Below are 20,610 nucleotides of genomic sequence, written 5' to 3'. Positions count from 1 at the left end.
TCACTAGATCCTGTTACAGCATAATATAAGTACATAACGACTGATGTGTACATTAGCATAATTACTAGCTAGCCGCTAGCTGCTAACTGCCGCCTCGTTAATATCAAATCCATTATAATAACAAGCCATTACCATGCTGTCATGAACGCACGGTGCTGTTACGTGTACGCAAATTGACGTGCTTGATGTGAACGAGCATTTTGGTTAAAGTTGCGCATGCGCTATGAGCGCACATACGGGTACTTCTCCGGCATGCCGGGTAATCTGTGACGTTTCGCTCTCTCAAAAGTTGGGCCATTTTATCATCATGCGCTAATGAGCAAGGAATGAATGAGGCCCCGCCTCCCACGCTGTATCCAGTTCTTAATATACCTCCATGTTTAAATGCCCAACATTCGGAGCCACTCGATGACGTAGTATACTTGAAATAGTGGCACTGCAGCAGCTTTACTCAACATTGAGAAACGGCCAGTGACCTCAAATATTTCCAGAACATGGGATCTGCCCCATCTAGGCTACTCTAAATGGAAATTAAGATTCAGAATAGTCGTATTACTGAGCAGATTAGTCGACAGAAAAATCTATCCAATAGGTTTACAGAAAGAAAGTTGGTTGTAACCTTCTGTGATTATGATAGGCACCCTGACATAATTATCAATGCATATTAATAAAACAATGTCTTGATTGTAAGAGATTTAAAATAATAAATATCAAGTTGTTTCCATATGCTTGACTAAAGCCCTTTCATGCATGAATTATGAAAACCTCAGTCAGGATTTGTTTACCAAGTGTTTGTATTGCTCTTGGGGCATGAAAAACAAGATTTGAACTTTAGTTTTTTTTAATCTAGTTTTTTCAAATATATTTGTATATGTCCACTCAGGTGGACAGTATGCGTTCAGGGTTTGAACTGAAGAGATAATACATTTTGAAAAAATGATAAATAAAGATTTGCAAATTTAAAATTACATTATAATAACATAAGTATATTGATTTATGGCCCAAAAATATATTGCAGATTAAGTATTTTCAAGAATAACCAAGGCCAGGGGCCAATTTGAGGCCCCACGCACAGTTATTTGATGAGTGCTAGTGGAGCCTCGCAGCGGCGAAACCGTGCCGCGCCACCCTAATTGCGCCACATAAGCGCATAGGTGCGCCTCAGATGAGGCCCCCCTCCGCAAGGTGTGGCCCCCTCCACAAGGTGAGGCCCCACACAGTCTGCATGATCTGCCTGTAGGGAGGGACGGCCCTGGGAACAACAGCAGCAGTACCAGTATGAATTGTAGCCAGTGATGCATGACGTCCACTGTAGTGGACTGGTGGTTAATCATGATTTCCTGCAAACATAAAATCAATACTTTGATCATTTATGAATTCTATGATTCCTTAGTTGTTACTTGATGTCACCATATTTTGTATACCTTCAGGGGACGCTTTCCATGAAAGGATTGGCAAGATATAGATGGGTGACTTGGTCCATGTGGCTTTCTGTCGTCCATCTTGGTTTAGAGACATGTATCATGCACACTGACTTGGCACTGAGTGGCAGTGTATGGGATGATGCAATAGGGTCCTATGTAGTGGCTGATGGTGCAACTATGCAAAAAAAACAATGCATATACAAGAAAACATCTTTTGAATAGCTGTCCACTGTAGTGACCTCTATACATGAAAGGGTTTTAACTTGCCATTTTACAGGGTAGATTTAGCACACTTAATTAAAGGGCTTATGTCCTCGTTATGCCAGAAAACAACTTTAATCCTATTTCCGAGGTGCTTTTGAAGGCAGCACAACTCGTTAGCCGGTCATAGAACTTTTTTTATGATGATATAGTTTCACTCTGCTCAAGCTATTAAACTTTACAGTGCAATCTCTGTGATTACACGTGGGAAAAGCAATATATTTTTGGAGAAGTTACAATACTTTAAAAACATCAATCTTTTTTTGGCTGAAATCCGACCTGGGGGGCCATGTTGGGACCAGTGATTTTATGAGAGGGGCACATCATGTGGGACAAAAGAGATAAAGACAGTGTTCAACATTTTAATATGTTTAGTTTTGTATGAAGTCGATCATCACACAGAAAACATAACATACATTGGTGTTTTTCTTGAAGTAACAGAGTTGTTTCAGTAGAAAAAATGTTATTAAATTACATTATGAAGAACACAATGCATTCCAGTTAACTTTGGCTTGTTACAATACAATACTACCTACAATTGTATTATCATTAAACACCGTTGCATACACACATTTTGAATGAATGTAATTAACATTGATGTATATGTGCTTTTTTCTGATTGTATTGAAATAATTGTTCAATAAATAAATAAAAAAGCTCCCATGCACTGGCTGATGTGCAGAGCTGTACCCCCCCTAGCGGCCGAGGTCGCAGCCGTGCGTGGAGCGTCACAGCGCCGGTGTCTGTCCCCCAGTCAGAGTGAAAGTTGTCTCGGCTTGGAAAAGCTGGGGGTTCGGGGCTTGCTAGTTTCCACCGCCGCTACTTCACAAGCTTTCTCTCGGAGTAATGAGGCGGAAGGAGAAGAGGCTGCTGCAGTTCGCTGGACTGCTCATAGCAGCTCTTCTTTTCCTCCCAAACGTCGGGCTGTGGTCTTTGTACCGGGACCGAGTGTTCGACAACTCGCCCGACACAGTGGAAGGTCCGGGCGGCATCCCCCAGATACAGGTAGGAGCTCGGCCGTGGGTGGCTCGGTGCAGCGGTGAGGTCTTAATCCGCAATATGTCGCTTGTCTCACCATGTAACAACTACCGTCAGAAATCCTACAAATGCTAGTGTTTGTTCGCTGCAGCAGTATCAAAGAACCGCTCCGTACTTCCCCCTGCCTCAACAGTTCACCCCCCAATACCATCAACATTTACATTCCCCTACTGTGAGTGTGTGATGTGATTCACAAAATGGACTTTCTTGTAGCACTGTGCAAGTATGGCAGGTCATTAGTTACAGAGGCCAGGATGAATTTAAAGGGGGCCACGTAGCTAACCCAGCAAAGCAGGGCGTCACAGTAAAGTTTCAATAACACGGTATTCAGGAAGTTGTCAAAAAATGTGAAGCAGGCGGTGGGTGCTGCGTTCACAGGTTGACAGGCGTCAGCACATAGTTAGGGGGCAACAAAAGGGGTGGGGGGGGGGGGGGGGACACTTGGTTATGTATTCACATGGCCATTGGGTCATTGCTTCTTTGTCACTATTTTGTAGATCCAGACAAATTCATCATATGAGCAAAACATAACAGTTTAAAGTCAGGCCATGTATATAACTGTTATTGCATGTAAGGCTGGAACTAATTATTTGTTTCCATTGTCAAGGAATCTGTTGGCTAACTTGTATAAGATGTTAACCAGGAGTAACTGTTCTCCCCTGAGCTTGACGTTTTCAACCAAGAATACAAAATCCAAAAATAGTCACATTTGAATGATGTAAAACATAAAACAGCAGCAAATCCTCACAATTAAGATGCTGAAATGAGCAAACACTTGGCATTTTCTTTGGTAATGTGTTGATAATTAGTATCTATTTGATTTTGCTTCATAACTTGATTAACTTATTGTTTTCTTCAGTGTGGAAAAAGAGGACAAACGTATTGGAAACTGTCAATATGATGCCAAAGTTTTTGAATTGGCAGCCCAAGCATTTAATTGTTTTGCTTATCTGATTTGACACTTTTTTTAGTTTTTAGCATTCTTCATCCATGCAAATGTTGATTTGTAGTATTTTTTACATTCATATAATGATTTATTAATATTTTTCTGTGTGACAATGTGGATATAGGCCATTTCCAGTTGTCATCTTTCTTTGGTGGAATTGATTAAGTTGCACTTTGTAAAAGAGGGTTTCCAATCTTTTTGTCCGAACAGGGGAGAAAATATTTTTGTACAAACAGGATAGAGAAGTCTGAATAGATTTTTTAAAATAATTTCAGCGTCGGGGTATTCAAGATTTTTGTTGTTGAGGAAAACGTTAGGAACTGTGTCAGAATGTGTAGAATTAAATCATCGGAACTGACCCTCCAAACCGGACCCTATTTGGCAGAAAATAATAGCTCCTCTTTTTTAAATGAGGCAAATATGCTGAATGGAGGCTTTCACTGATGGCATTTGTGTGTGTGCATGTGTGAGTTTTGGATGGTGAATAGTTGTCGAAATTCAGCAAACTTTCCTGACTGGAAGGATAGCAGGAATGTAATGAAAAGGACCAAGTGAAGGTAGTTTAGCTTCATCTAGAGCTCTTCTTTAAAATATCTGGTACACATATCTCTTAAGGCAGCATACCATTCAAACAATGTATCAAATAGCTCTGCAAACAATTACATGAATTATAAATTCATTATTAAGTCTGTAAATGTTAACAAATCCCCACCAAAATCCCACGGTGATGTTTTCCATGTTTTGTTGTTATCAGCAGTGAAAGTGAATTTACAGGCCATATTGTGAGAATGATAAAGCCAGTTTATTTGGCACGGATCTTCTCCAAGGATTACTTTTCTTAGCTCAAGTCTGGATTTATATTTTAACAGGGGATGCTATGGGATTAAAAGGACAAACACAAGGCCAGAAAAAGCCTGTTACATACTAGCAAACTTCCATAACAGCTGTCAACCTTGAAAACAGTTTGATAATAAACCAACAGGCGGATTTGAAAATGGAGGCCGGATTTGTATTGGTGGTGTGTTACCAAAAACAGGGAGCAAACATCTGAAACAAGGTTATTTGTATTAATTAATTTCCAAAGGTTTTAAGAGGATAACCCTTTATCAAGATGTGTTCTCACCTTTTTCGAGAGTTATCATTATTTCTGTTTACCTATTGGTCAACATTGGAAATGGCTGTTGCTGTGTGATATTGGGCTTCTGCACACTTCCCCTAAAAACTATTTTGAATGTCTTTATTTCAGGAAAGGAAGCCATTGGAGACCCTGCACATTATATTTTATAACACCATTATGCACCTGCTTTCCAAGACAATACAATATTAAAACTATTCTTTGGATGATATTTGTAGATTCAGAGTTTTCCTTGATTCAATGTTATTTGGATTCAGAAGCTTGTGTTAAATATCACATATTGTTATCTTGTGTTTGCTATCCGTGTACCTTTGTGATTTATCAATAAGGCCTTTGTTTTACAACATGCTGATTGAAAAGGCCCGCCTCTTATGTACACATTCAGGTACATTCCTGACCTTTAGTTTTCTCAACTTGCTGATTGAACAAAAGGCCAGCCTCACATCAGGAATGTACCTTCATATCTACATCAAATTCTCTCTCTGAGCATTTGATCCTCTACTCACTGTATGCTATGCTAACACAACTGTAGCCATGTCGTAGTGGCTGTAATCAGTTGCCCATGCATAGGGTTCCTGAATGAGTATATCATACTACTCTAGCAAACATGAGCTGCCTCAGACCTTCCACTGTGACAGTGACAGAAAGGCAATTTGCACATTTTCCATCTCTTTTTAAGGACGCCTGTTGAAGCAGAGGTGAATCAGCTTCCACCTGCCTGCTCCAGCCACTCGGGTTAAGTTGAGGTTAGAGAATATGAGAGCAGTGGGTAGAATTAAAAAGAGACCTCTATAGTCTGAGTTGCTGCTTACTGTGCTGCCCAGCTAACTGTGCTGCCCAGCTAACTATCTGAGTGATTGGACACGGTCTGCTGCAGATGCATGTCCTGACAACAGCCTGGCAGACATGCAAAGGCCTTAACGCAAACTTCTGTTTCCTCATCCTGTTTTAGTTAAGCTGGGTTAGCATCACCAGACTTGTAATACCAGTTGATCCTCATACTTAAAGTTATATCCTTACAAGTCACAAAGCGTAATGTTGTTCAGATTTGCAGATACATATTGCACCTTAACTTGAAGTAAGGACGGTATTCTGTTGAACAAAATGTCTTCCGTTTTTCAAAAGTAGTTATTTAGTAGTATACATTTTACTTCCTCTTGGCGCCTTACACTGTGTCCCACAGAGATGTATCAGCATTTCTTTGAGCTGCTTTTACTGTGACTTTTTATGCTTACTTTGGGAACAACTATGCTTCACCAAACATGGAGGAATTGAATGAGACCCAGACTCAATTAAAATAGAAAAAGTTTACCATGGTGGACTGCACTGTGACTGTGTTAGTGGAGGTTTGAGCGTTTTTGTTCTCCCTTTAAATGTAATTGTGCTTTTATAACCAATGTGGGGTGAAAAATGTTTTCACCCCAATTTTAAAGCCAAAATAAGGCTGTTCATATTAATGAATATAGCTCAGAGTAAACTGATATGTAGAACATCTAATGTCTTTGATTCTGTATGTATATATATATATATATATATATATATATATATATATATTAGGGCCGGGACCCGATTAAAAAAATTAATCTAATTAATTAGAGGCTTTGTAATTAATTAATCGAAATTAATCGCATTTTTAATCACATGTAAATATTTGACCTAAGAACAGTGAGAAGCAATTTTTTTCACATGGATTTTAGTATACCATTAGGCGCATTCACACCGCAGTACTTTTCCCACAAAGGTTCATGAGAACTTAGTTCATGAGAACTCTTTGAACCTGGGGGTGGATTAGGCAAATGAAGCCGCTGACGTCACTTCTTCTTCTTCTGCTTTGGGTTTACTGGCAGGCCGCAAACCACTTCACGCCGCCGGAAGTCCCCGGAGTTGGGGACTGGCTTCAGTAGAAGCTGCTGGGAGTCCCAGCAGCTTCTACTGAAGCCTTCCGAGTAAATCGCTAGAACGCCGACACCTCCTCATCTCCACCGCTCCCATGTTTTATTTTGTGTTGCCATAAGTTAGTCTCTCTGCGTTTCTGCGCTGGGCTAATGTTAATAATGCTAATGTGAGGATAATAAAATGGCGGCTTCACAAAACTTTTTGGGAGTTTTACGGGGCGTGGTTTGCAATCCGCCCAGCCAATCAGAAATATAGCTCTTTTCTCACAAGAGAGCCGTACGAAAGTCCCTGCTCTCTAGCAGCTCTCTAGCAGGGACTTTCGTGGGGGTAAAAAGGTTCTCATGAACTAATTTTAGTACCGGCTCTTTTTGGTGTGAACGCGATAAAAGAGGTTAACGTCCACGCTAGCTTCCACGCTAGCTGCTATATGTTTTGCATTGAGGTGATACTTGAGGCTTGATGTGCTGCGGTGATATGCGAATTCCTTTTTGCATAGTTTGCACACAACCGTGCTCTTATCGACGCTTCCATCCGTCCTTTTTTTAAAACAACATTTCCCACTGTTGTTCACTGTGGTTTGTTGTTGTCTGAAGTCATGAACGTTAGTTGGTGCTCCAGTATAATCGGTACGCCTGAAACTCATCCAGTGAGAAACGTTCCGCGGTGCAAAAATAAGTGCGATTAAAATGCGTTCATTTTTTTAACGCGTTCATTTTTGTGTAATTAATTAATCTTACTTAACGCGTTAAAGTCCCGGCCCTAATATATATATATATATATATATATATAGATATTTAAAAAAAATGTTTTATTTACATTTGTTTTTATATTCGGGATTGTCTCTCTGTCTGTACACACAAACTGGAAGATTGACAATGAAGTTGACTTTGATCTGAGGACAAGGTGAAATCTTGCTGAACAAATGTGTTCAGGGCTTGCCACACATAGACTTTACTTGGACGGGCCGCCCAGGTATATTAACGTCCGCCAAAGTATATTTCGCGACCCATTTAGGTTTCATCTTTTTTTATCCATCCGCGAGCACGACGCCATCTGCGATCGATGAACTACCCCTCTTGTACCTGTTCGCTCTGCTATCGTGTGAATAATAATAATAATAATAATAATAATGGGTTCCATTTATAAAGCACTTCATATTTGATTTCAAATCCCGAAGTGCTACAAGTAGTGAGCATGAACAGTATAAATAAACATTACACAACACGGTAGAATTAATAAAAAGCAATACATAATAAGGGTCTGCTTTGATGCGCTCCGCAGTAAATCCGCAGCGAGTTGAAGAAGAAGAAACAGTTCATGAGCGTGCTCCACTAGCACCCCCCCCATCTTTGGATTTCTCATTTCTGCCTCTGAAGTCACCGCTTGTTTAGCTGCCGCTTCCCAGTGAATGTATTACTCTATAACAAACTGTTATTCTGAATAAATACCCCCAGAGCTTCAGTCTGATTTTGAATTCCCAGGCTGTCTGCTTGTGATGTATTCCTGCACAATGCAAATCAGATATTTGTTTGACCCCTTTGTCCTCCAGGGCTCCCACAGGCCTGAGGAAAACATTGAAAGTCTGACATTTGTCCCTTTGAGGGAAATAAACAAACACTTGATGCTTTATTCATTTACTTTGATATATGCAAATCATTTTGAAGAACACATGTTAGCTTTAATAAGGTTGCAAGTATGTGTGCTGAGACATGTTGGGACCCAATTCAATAAATTCATGAGAATATTTGCTTTGTCGCCCAAAAATATATTTTTCAAAAATAAAAAACCCTTTAACTCTCAATATTAAGATATTTGTATAATAAAAACCAACATTTGACAAGTAATGTAGTGTAAATCAGTGGTTCGATGGTATCTCCTTTCACAGTTTTCTCTGTGTTCACATTTTTGGAAGATTGAGTTGACATGTTTTAAAATGAAATCCCAGCAAACGGTCCAAACTACACATTACATGTCATTTAAATGTCCCAGATTTCAATGTTTTCCTTGGTGATCCATACGCGTGGAACTATTTTGACTTGGAGCTGTCTGTCTGTTTCCCCTCTGCTGCTATTCTGATAAACATTGAAGTTGAATATAAGTTTAGCCCGTGGTTCTGTGAAAAATCGCTCCTTTCTGCTCTGTTGACATCATGTGGGAGAGACGGAATGATGTTTCATGCCAATAGCAGGCAGTGATTTGAGAACGTTCGAGGCGGCACCTAAAGGATGCGCAAGTCAAAAGTGCATTGAAACAAAATTGAGTGGATTTAGGCCCGTGCAAAATCGCTCTTACGGATTGCATCACACATGCATACGAGGGGTTTGAGGAAAAAACAAGCCTCCTCAAGGCACATTTTGGAATCGGGAATAATTTAAGTCTGCAGTGAATGTTCTTATGTCTGCACACAAGTGAGGGAAGTGGGGGCTCTCTGCAATTAAGAATACACATCAACTGTGAATCCTGTGAGGTTAAGAGCTATTAGAGGGGCTGTGAGAGTAGGATTAAGACAATTTAATATGGTTTACGATAACAGTTGTGAGAGTTCATTAGAGTTTATTATGCTGAAAAATAGTTAGTGGTGATGACCTCATTTGTCTTTCAGAGAGTTAAATATTATAGAGACGGAAGTCCAGACAGGGCATGGTAAAGCTAGTCTTGAACTTGTAAAATAAATTCATGATTTTGACACTTACAGTTGTGAGACCTCCATCTTTTTTGATCATCATACTTGAACCCTTATTTTGTGATCATTAGGGATGCTCCGATCGCCAATTTTGGGGCCGATCGCCGGAATCAGTATCAGCCGATCCGATCGTGTGGGCGGGGCCTATGGGGATCTTCCATTTAAAGTGATGTTTAAAACTCAGTTAATGGGGCTCATTCACTGGAGCTTCCACAAACAACAACCAGCATAATTATTACATTCAAATGAAGTACATTATTCAAGTTTACATTCACTTTGGATAATAACACGGGAGAAATGAGCGGAAGTGCTCTCTTTTCCTCTCTCCCTCCCTCCCTCTCTCTCCTGACAGCCTGTCAGTATCTCATGCAGCTCACTGATCCAGTAATGAGTGACCCGACAGTGAAGAATAAATATATTTATAACTAGTTCAGCTTCTTCCAGAGGTAGATCAAATAGCTAAGTGTGTTAGGTCTAACTCTTAGTGTGTGTGTTGCTCCGCTCACCGGTCCGTCACAGCGGGCGGAGCTGCAGGATTTCTGCTTCACACACGTTGCATACTGCTATTTTATTGTCATTTTCACCTTAAAATACTGCCAGACCAGTGAAGCCATTTTGGCAAGCTTGTTTTGCCGCGCAGTGAGAAAAGTGTCATGTATTTTACGTCATCATTTTACGTAATGCGATCGGCATTTTTAGAGAGCACCGATCGATTGGCAGAGAGTGAGTATCCCTAGTGATCATGACACAACAAAAACATTATTTGCACGTACTCCTGAAAAAAAGATTCCCTTTACAGGATAATTATGGATTTCTTACAACTTGTATGTTATTCTTCTGGGTCTAGCCTTAGTTTATTTGTGTATCGATAAAGTTAGCCAAAGTATTTTGGAAGACAAATAAAGGCAGATCATGACCATTCAAACTGCATTTGAATCATTCATCTCTCTTTGTTATTTGACCATTTTAACTATGACGATGGCCCCTACTAATCCCAATGCTCATCAGATTTACAACAGTGGGGCAAAAGTGAACTCTAGTTGATTTGAGATTTCGAAGTCTCATGGCTACCGTAAGTTTACATCAGGGATAAGCTGTTACGTCAGTGCCTGATGGAGCCTCACTGAGCTCGGGACTAGCTGTGCTGCTAGACCAGGAAGCGAGATTGTATCTTTTACTCTTTAAGCCTCTGGAAAGGAGGGAGACTGAGGGATGAAAGTCATTTGCAAAGACTAGTAGAGTTACTCGCTGCAGACTTAAGTCGTTGCACTTTATCACTCCGAGCTAAGAGAGGAGGGGAGGGGAAGAAACACCTCGGGAGAAAGAAAGGCAGAGTGAGCGGGTAAAAGCGGTGTTTGTTCACAGGCTGACTTTGTTGGAGAGCGTTTCCTCCCCAGGTTCCTCACACAAGGCAGACGTTGACTCGCTGCTGGCTGCAGCTCAGGCTGATCGTGCTCAGAAGCTGCTCTGTATGCCTGTCAGGGATCGGCTGCCCCAGATCAGTGCACAGAGCCAAATGAGGGACAGGTGCAGCAGACAGCCTGTGGATACGGAGTGAGGAGTCAGGTTTTTAATTACAGCCACATGGGTTATGGAGCTTCTTTTTCTTTTGCTCAGATGAGTAAACTAATGCCTGGACACCAATTTAACACCAGCTCTGTGCTTCACAGTGCTGAGCCTCTCAGAGAATAAGATCCTTCAGCAGCATTCAGCATATATCTTCTTCACACTCACACCAACCATTGGTCAGATTATGAACATCTTTGTGCTCTAGAATACATTTGTGTTTGCACACAATTTGAAATATGCAGTGTTGGCACTAGTCTTATAAATCTGTGCATATGTGTTGCTCAGCACTGTATACTATGCAGCGGTAGAGACTTCATAGACTTGTGAGGTTGCATTTCTAACCAGCTGTGAATTCCATTCCATTCATTTGATTTGATTTAAAAAAAAATAATATATATATATATCTATATAACTCCACAACAAAACACAGGAATCTCCAAGGGTGAATTGCAGTAGGATAACTGTACCATGCAGGGTCGTTGGAACATGAACAATTTGGCACTGAAAGTCAAAATATCTCAGCGAGTAGTATACATTTTTAGAATTTCAAATAACTAAATAACTCCTTACGTTGTAGATATGAACACTGACTCTGACCCTTGTACTCCTTATTATCAGCCACTGGTAATCTTGATTACGTTTGAACCAAAGGCCACTACTACTACTACTACTGCTGCTGCACTGCTCTGTTGAATGCTCCTGTTAAAGACTGCCATTCAGACCGTTCATCTAACTGTCGTCTAAAAAATAGACCTGGACTTTTTTTCACCTTAACCTGTTGTGTTCAGTTATATTGTTTTTGGCTGGGTCTTTTATTTTTCCTTCCTGAACAACACTGTGTGTACTTGACCACAGTACCTGACCCACGATACATGTATCTTTCTGAAGGGAACCGACAAGTTTAGTTTTTCTAGAGAGATTATTCTTTTATTCTTCTTCCAGCAGTATGCTTTGATAAGTTTTTTAGAAGCTCGTACTCCGTGGTATTTAGGCAATCTGCTGTGTGTTTTGTGCATATTAGATAAAAGCTAAGTCTCTATATGTGTGCAACAACAAAGCAGAATATTTTCACATTGCCTGCCTGGTTGCCTGGCAGTAAAGATCCAGGGATAAGGCAGTTATGGAACAGTCATGACAGTAAAAACAGCAAAGCTTCATGGGAATGGAGGAACAGGTAAAACTGGTAATTATCTTATTTGGGCAGTGACCTAAATCAGTTTCCTTGTTTGAGGTTCAAGTATAAGGAAAATACAAAGGAAATTCTACAATGCTGCAAATGACAAAACTAATTACAATATTTAACATATCTTCAAACACTTTGTTCTTTTATTTGGTGAAATACCAATTGGGAATCTTGTAATGCCTGATTGGTTTAATGTATCAGTAGCTTAACAAAGTAAATAGAGCTCCAGACATTTTTTTTCTCATACAAACAAAGTGATCTCATACACTGGGAATTGAACCTCAAAAAAACATGCCGACCCCTGCTCCAACACTACAGAAAGACTGAAATGTCACCCAGTGGCCCATAGAAAAGTTCAACTTATATATATATTCTATACATTTCCTCATGTTTAATATACGGGAAGGACAACCTGTTGGCAACTAAGTTTGACTAGTTTTATTGCCTTCGTGAAAATGGAGCCCAGTTCTTTTACACAACAATTCGGCTGCCTAAAAGTACATTTTTGAAAAGTTGAGCATTGAGGTCAGCAGATAGATGAATCACTGCAATATAACATTTAATATTAACTGGAAAAAGAAGAATGGGATCACATAGTGCAGGACATCTTTTTGAAAAAAAGACAGAAAATAACTACACAAAAGTTGGACGCAGCAGCAGAAGTTGTGCTGCAAATGTTTTTAGTATTACCTGATTTCCTGCCATAGCCTGATTACCCAGAACAACCTGTTTTTCTTCTTTGTGTAAGATTGTGAGCGAGGAGATGGAGGGTTTAGCCTCTTTTTTCAGCAGCTCTACAGCAGCTGTTCCTGGAGTAGTGTAGGCTTTATTTTCGACTTTCTTCGCCCACATTCCCTCAGTTCTGGATTGAACTCCCAAGTTTCCAGAATATAACCTTTTTTTTCTCTCACCATTAGGCTACAGCGGATGCGTCTCTGTGAAGTGTGACAACTTTGTTTCATTTTGACAGATGGTGATGCAATAGATGTTTCCTACAGTTCAGAGAGCTTCAGAGTAAGGTTTTTAACTGTTTTCTAGTCTTACAGCACTTTTTTAGCAATCACTCTGCACATACAGCAGCACTTCTGAACAGCTGTTTGAAGATTGACGTGCTGTCTCCGGGAGAAATTGCTGCATTTTTTGCTCTGCTAGACCATGGCTTTCCTTACTGAGCCACTTGCAGGAACAGCAGGTGATGTCACTGTTAGCATTTATAGGGCTTTGATAATTTCATACACACATACACACCTCTCCACCCCCAACCCTGGTAACATATTTTCATTGGCATTGCTTAGGGATGTAAAACGATGCCTGAAAAGACAAGCTGTGTTGGTGAAGAGAAGGGAAATGAAACGAGCTATTAATGCAGCTATTTTTTCCAAGCTCATTGAATGGCTTAGGTGGTAGCTGATGCAATACAGTCTAGTTCAATGACATCACTGCTGTCACTCAACTGCGGGGTATTTTTTGACAATGTTTTTTGGAAGTTACACTGGATGTCTAGGCCTTCATTAAGTGATAAAGAGCATAAGGGGTTTAACAATCCATTTATCTAGAACAATATAAAACTCTTATCTTTTAAGAAACACTGTATACATGTCATGCTGATGGAAAAATAACTTGTGTCCCTACCTGCTGTAAGATTCTATCTAAGATTCTTATAGACGTTTCCCATTGTACTAGCATCAGATTTCTATTATCCTCAACGGGAAAAAAATCAACATGGATTTTAATGGAGTGAGAGGAGCCTATTCATATGGAGTCATTTTCTTTTGGGAGATGGGTCCAAAAGGCTCTTCGATTGCTTTCAGACCTCTGCTCTGCATGTGGGTGTGGTGAACATTTGAGATGATGAAAAGGCACCGTTGAGTTGTGCACACAGCGTTAGGGTTTCTGTTAAACTTTCTGTATCACACTATCTCACACGCTGTTTCCTTTTTCTGTGTCAAAAAGAAAAATCTAATATTTTGGAGTTGGTGGCATTTTCTTCAGTGCTCTGGATTACAAAAACTGGCCTGTAGTTGTGATAGTATTACATGTTTCTCAAAGCGTCTGTTTTCCCAGATTCCAAAAAACAAAACATGCTTTTCGAAATGTACCCCGAGGATAGTTTTATATTTAAGTGCCCCTGCCTTGATGTAACGGCCTCTAAAACGTCTGTGCCACACCAATATAATGAAGGTCAATGGGATTTCATTTGTGCTGCTCAAATCATAAAACATAAATTGCATAAAAAAACCTCAGACAAGGTGAAAGCTTTCAATGACCTATTTGTCTTTAGTTCTGTAAAAAAAGCCAAAGAAATACACATTAATAAAGCTTTTGATGAAAACATGTCATAAGTATTGAGTTATTTTTCAAAGGTATTCCTTCAATTATTTTGGAATCAGAAACAAAGCCCAGCAAATGCATCCACAATGACAAGCTAATGAGTCATTTCTTATTTTATTGTTGGCTCTCCTTGCTGTTCAGGTGAACTGCTGCTTGTCATTACTCTCTGTACCTAGCATTGATGTGAGGCAGCCAGCTGAAAGAAGTTGGTAGATGTACAGCATGTTATTTCATTACGAACCAGGCAGCCACTGAATAGGGGTCTTTCTGACAGTTCTTAAAGCGTTGCCTCTGCTGACTTTGTTTCACATTATGCTCTCATATTGGAAGTTGTCAGTTGAACCCCAAGCTTTCATCCCGTGGCCTGACTGTCCCCTTACTGACAAGAGTTGGTAATTGCCTTCCAGTAGTGCTGTAAAAAGCCCTCCCTACTGAGCTCCTTGATTCACTCTTAACCAGTGGTGGGAACAAGCAGTGGCCCTCTGGCTGAGCACGGCACAGTAAGTCTTGGCACGGCAGGACGAGGCAGCCGTAGGGAAATGTATGGAGGGATGCTAGTAGGATTAGGGCCACTGAGATAACTGATTTGCCGATCATTATGTAAGCCACATCTGTCCTCTGTCCCCACGGTGGAACCCTGCCTCCCACGCAGCCAAAGCCAGCAGCAACATGATGAGACAAGGCTGAGTTCTGCTTATGGAGAGGATGCCAGGGGAAAGGGTGAGGGGGTTGTTAACATACTCATGGCTGCATCATGAAAAACAAGTAACAGATGATGGGGGTGACTAGAAAATTGGTCTTCATATAAAAATAGAAGGGGACACAAGCCAAGTTATTTCAATTCCAAGAAATAAAACAACAGACGGGTATTATAAGCTGCAACACGATCAGTCAAATTAGTTTTATTTATTTCTTCCTGGAAGAGGGATCCTCTTTTTCCCTTGACATTGAAATTAAAATCCATTTCCAACAGGCAATAGAAATCTGACTTATTTCTCAATTGAGAATGGTTAGCTTCGGTGATACTTCACCTCCCTATAAGGGCAGTGATGTCCAGCGTCACAGAACAGCATTCCAAGAATCATTACTCACCCTCTTCAAGGATGCTTCAACAGCTCATATAGATTATATCACTGTACCTTGACCCTACGTTCACCCTACATGGGAGAACCATACCATGTTCTGCATTAGACCCAAGGACCATGGGACAGGAGAGAACATGCAATCAAGTTGGCAGCATCTCGACTCGGCACTAAATGGCCCCCTCACAGTATTTCCCTGAAGACATGATAATAAGGAGCGTATTTGAACAGCACTTTGCTCAGATGGGTGTGGATAGGAGCCAGTGGAAGCTGTGATCATGGCAGTGGTTCCATAGCTGTAAATGAACACTGAAGGCCCTTACACATCCATCAGACTGTCTCCTGTTAAAGTTCAATTATAACTTAAATTGCATGTTGTAAAATACCTTGCATCAGGTTGACTAAGATAGCTGACCAATTTCCAAATGGTTTCCTCCTATAGTCTTATTGTATGGCATAAACAATGTAGAAGATTATTGTTTCTCCTTAAAATAGATGCACAATGCTTACAAAAGTAAATCTGTGGTGAAGAGTAAATGTCGTGCTGCTAATCAAAGTGTAAAGTAAATCTTGGGAAACATTTTTAAAAAGAGCACTGACTTCTTCTTTGTGCAAAAAAAACTGTGATGGTTATAGCAAGTGCTTCGTATTTGCATTGATGGCAGTGGAGATAAACACTGAGTCACTGTTTTCCTACTGAATAAACATCCTGCGAGGGGTGAAACTGTTCACACAACATGGAAGGCTCAACATTGCCAGTGTTTTTGCGTCTGTGTCATGCATCCAAGAATTACGCACAGTCCTGTGCCTGCAGAAGGCAGAGAAGCAGCCATCTGTCATGGCCTGTGTCCAGTCCTCTGCCTGGTATCTCTGCTCGCAGCAGAGCTGTGGATAATGACTCCTATCGGGGGGCTGGGCTCCTCTTCCAGGGAGGTCTCGCTGCCTCAAACTCCTCCTGGAGATCTGCAACTTTAACAGCAAAGAGCAGTGGAGCAGGAGTCCAGGGGGAGGGGGGAGTTTGAAAACATGTCTAGGCCTGCAGTCAAAACTTCCAATTACATTTTTCATAACTCAATATTTCTCTTAGGGCTAAGAAAACACCAAACAACAGAATGGGTTCAGCAAAGCAGTTGTAGCCACTGGCTGTTTTCTTTTTTTCTTTTTGTATCTATTTTTATGCTTCTTATTTCGTTTTTTCCCTTGTTTCCCCTATTCTCCGCTGTTTAAATGATCACACCTTTAGGATGGTTTTAAGCTCAACACAAATGATTTCCTTTCCCTTCTTTCAGTTGGATCTCTTTGATTTAGGGACATTATCCGTACAGTATGTTTGTCCAGACTTTGGGGAATGACACCTTAGATCGTGTAGTCTGGTACATTGTACTATTTTTTATAGAAAGATTGGTTGCTGCTTATGCTTTTGTGTGATGACTCAAGACAGCCAGGGCAAATTGACTGAAGAGAAAGAGGAGGAGGAGGAGCAGAAGGTGAGTTGGAGTAGGACAGACAGGTAATTGTGTCTCTCAGGGTCGAGGTGAATTGGAAAAGCAAAGAACAGAAAAGCTTCCCCTTCTCACTTCAAACTTCTGTCGACCCTTAGAAGGAGAGGAAACTGAAAAGGGAAGTATTGACCCAAGGTGGTCTGATTTGTCCTCCTCAGAGAATAAATGGGGATATTTGTTCATATTGGACACATGGCACTGTTGCCAAGACCAGCTCTTCTACTACACCACTACGTTCTTGCAGAAATAATAAATTAGGTTGAACTTAATTTGGTTTTCCATCTGTTAAATTGCAGTGCCTTATGAAATTCAAGCAGCCACAGTCAAATTGACTTTGCCCACAACATCATTGTTAACATTAAAACCCATCAAGCCACTTACACTTATGTTTGCCTTCTGACTGCATGAGTTCCAGTTTAGTTTCCTAGGATGTAGTGTTTGTCCACAGCGTGTCCCTCTTCCTGAGGAAGTACCGATGGCCCATTCAGCACTAGGGCAATAATGAACATCATCAACATAAGACTGCATCATCACGTTTATAACCTAAAATCAAATGAAGTACGTATGCAGCTTTAGATGTATGCAGCCTTAGATGTATCTGTCTGTATTATCTGTGTGATATAAGCCCACATTTAGAGCATTAGTCCTGTGTAACAAGCAAGCGTCCACAAAAGACTGATAACATATTCAGTAAAAGTAATATGTATGTTTTTTGCTACCACCTCATAACAACCTTTTGACAAAGTTTAGAAGCCACATGAGGACAAACACAGTCACCACCTGCGTCCACTTCACACCTCAGGCTTTCATTTAAGCCTAAATGTTGAAGGTGTCAGGCAACAGCCCACAAAATAAATGTAGAGGTGAAAGCAAGAGAAAAAAAACAACTTGTACCACTGCAGAGATCTTATTTTCCTCCATCCTTTCACCAGCAACTTTTGAGTGAACCCTTATGGGTGACAGCGATATTACCTGGGCAATGTTCCTCTGAAAATGAAAGACCACTCTCCTGGCAGCCAGCAAGTATTTGAAGATGAATTTTGCCTTAGGTGGCATTGTGACCATAGAACAGATCAGAGTATATTAGGCCTGAATGCATCTAAAGGAAAATCGAGGAAAGCATTTTGTTTATCAAATAATAAGGATTATTGAAAACGCATCTCAATTTGAACGACTAAGATTCAAAACATAACTATAGAGGCAGGCCATGAAGCTGACGATGGATAATGATAGCAAAGAAAGAATAACAACAGTGAGCATAAATAATAAAGTAGACTAGAAAGTCTTTATCTCAGAATAAAAGAAAGAAATCAAATTGAAAAAAACAAAACTTCATCCATGCCTCTTTGGCATCTAGGTGCTGTATTTCTGTGTAATGTCCTAGAACAGCTGCTGAGAGCCTAAACCCACAGCAGCAGCACCAATCCCAGCCTATCTGACCAAACAGCAAACATAATCTGCTGTTGGGCAGATTAACAGAAGACCACAGCAGTATTGAAATGAGGTTAGGCAGCCAGCGGTTCAGAGAGGCTCTTTATAATCTGAAAAGCCCTCCATTGAGGTCACCAGGGGAAAAACCAATGGACCAATGAATGACTGCAATTTCAGTGCCCCCCTCGGTAATGTCCTCGATTAGGTCTTGTCTACATTTCCATACTGAATATGTCATAACGACTCAGCAATGAATTATGTATCACTATTCCACCCTCCACACAGTTTCTGCAAGGATCTTGGGCCTTCATTTAGAAGAAGAATAAATCAGTATATGCTTTCTGGCCTTGACAATAGCATAATATCCCTGTGCTCTGGTCACTTGCATTCTGTTTCATTCTAACTATTATCATTCCCTCTTACAGTCAATAAAGTTGTTGGCATTTAGATCGCAGTGTTTTCCCACACACAGTCTGGGCAGCCGCCAAAGTCTTTTTGGCTACCCATTTAAGCTTTTTATTTTATTTGTATTTATTCGAGTGAACAAAGCCATCCGCAATCAATTAACTAGTGAAGGGATGACTCTCTGCTGATCCGGCCCAGCAGTCATGGCCATGGAACATTCTTATTTATGATTGGATAGTAGATAATAGAACATCACATGTGTCTGGCATTCAATTTAGCTTCTCTTCTGTATTGGCTCGTAACATCAATACAACTGCAGTTATCAATTGCAACAATTCTTGCTTGAGTTGTTTCTGACAATTTCTGTAACTTTCTGTAACAACGACCCAACTTTCATACCCACTTCATGCTGTTATTGGTCGGTCGAGATAATTAATATCTTCCATGAGGGACTGTATACACTAGAATAGAATTCTAGATTTTTTTGTTAAAAAAAATGGTCATTGCACGAGGTATAACCACATGAAATAGCAATCCTAACATACAACACTGTTAAAACAATCATTAATAAAAATAACCATACATACTTATAAATAAAACAAAAACATGCATATTGTAACCTATCAATACAGTACATTGTTGGGATTAGCACTTATGGATATTGCATAGTCTTAAATGTTCAAGTTTATCCATTATATTTAAACAATGCCACCTATCTTTAATAGCCGGCTTTTCAACCCGCCTTCAAGTGTGGCTGATTCGAAAAACTATTCAAACTTTTCATTCCTGAACAGAATGTTCCACAAACTACAGTGTATACGATTAAAACTTGCAGTGAAGCGTTTGTCTGATTTGGAGATAAGGATGTGTCCTTTGAAGAAGACATATCTTGATATTAGACACACAACCCATTTTAGGCAGATTAGGCAACTTGCATACGTCTGTCTCCATGTCTTATGCAAACACACCCACACATTTGTTAACTGACTCTCTCAGTCTGTCTATTGTGAATCTGTGTGCAAACACTGACTGACACATGGCCTTTTGTCATCAGTTAAACAGAGCACTAAAAGGCTATATTAAATGTAATGGGGCTTCTCACTGCCAGGTTACAAGATTTACATCCCTGTCCTTTCAGTTCTCCTCCCATGCTTACTTTCAGCTTAAAATAATTGTTATGCTTTAAAAATAGTTTTCTGTTGCCTGTGTCATTTATAAGACGTCTTGGGGCCTGTTGGTTAATGAGAGCGTGCTGGATGGAAAAGGCACAGCCTGTGTGCTTTGTGGGGTTGTTCCTCCAATGTCCTATCAGTGTGTTTGTGCTGTCTCAAATATTAATAGAGCGGAAAAGTGCCCAGAGTGAAATGAGTTTGTGGCTGCATGGAGCCTTGGCTTTCTGATGATGGTGATTAGCAGACTAGAGGATGGCAATATTCTGCTGTGTAGTACAGCAGGGAAACTGATTACTTTCTTTGGTACTGCCTTATTTTCAGCTCTGTTTCAATGCCTCATCGGGGCGGGCGCGTGTGACTTGGCTATGAATTTGCATTCTTATGAGCTGGCTGTGATGGAACTGGGTTCATACTGTAAATAATTCCTCGTATCACAAATATCACATTGCACTCTGACATTCCATTTAAAGTTTTCACAGTAAACAATTTGTTTTCATTCACATTCAACACTTCTTATAAGAAAAAAAACATATTTCTCCCCAATCTAAATAA

General features: G+C 40.3%; 1 protein-coding gene across 1 annotated transcript in view; it reads left to right on the top strand.

Moving 5' to 3' along the window:
* Positions 1–2,391: 2,391 nt before the first annotated feature.
* Positions 2,392–20,610, top strand: part of LOC117560332 (polypeptide N-acetylgalactosaminyltransferase 10-like) — a 66,732-nt gene continuing 48,513 nt past the window's right edge. The window contains exon 1 of the mRNA XM_034237187.1: positions 2,392–2,690. Coding sequence (XP_034093078.1) covers positions 2,532–2,690 — 159 coding nt within the window. The 5' untranslated portion in view covers positions 2,392–2,531. The remainder of the gene's footprint in view (positions 2,691–20,610) is intronic.

Source organism: Gymnodraco acuticeps, unplaced genomic scaffold (genome assembly GCF_902827175.1).
Source record: "Gymnodraco acuticeps unplaced genomic scaffold, fGymAcu1.1, whole genome shotgun sequence".
NCBI classification, from domain to species: Eukaryota; Metazoa; Chordata; class Actinopteri; order Perciformes; family Bathydraconidae; genus Gymnodraco; species Gymnodraco acuticeps.
Note: the sequence above shows the minus strand (reverse complement) of the source record. Positions and strands in the feature narration are given on the sequence as shown.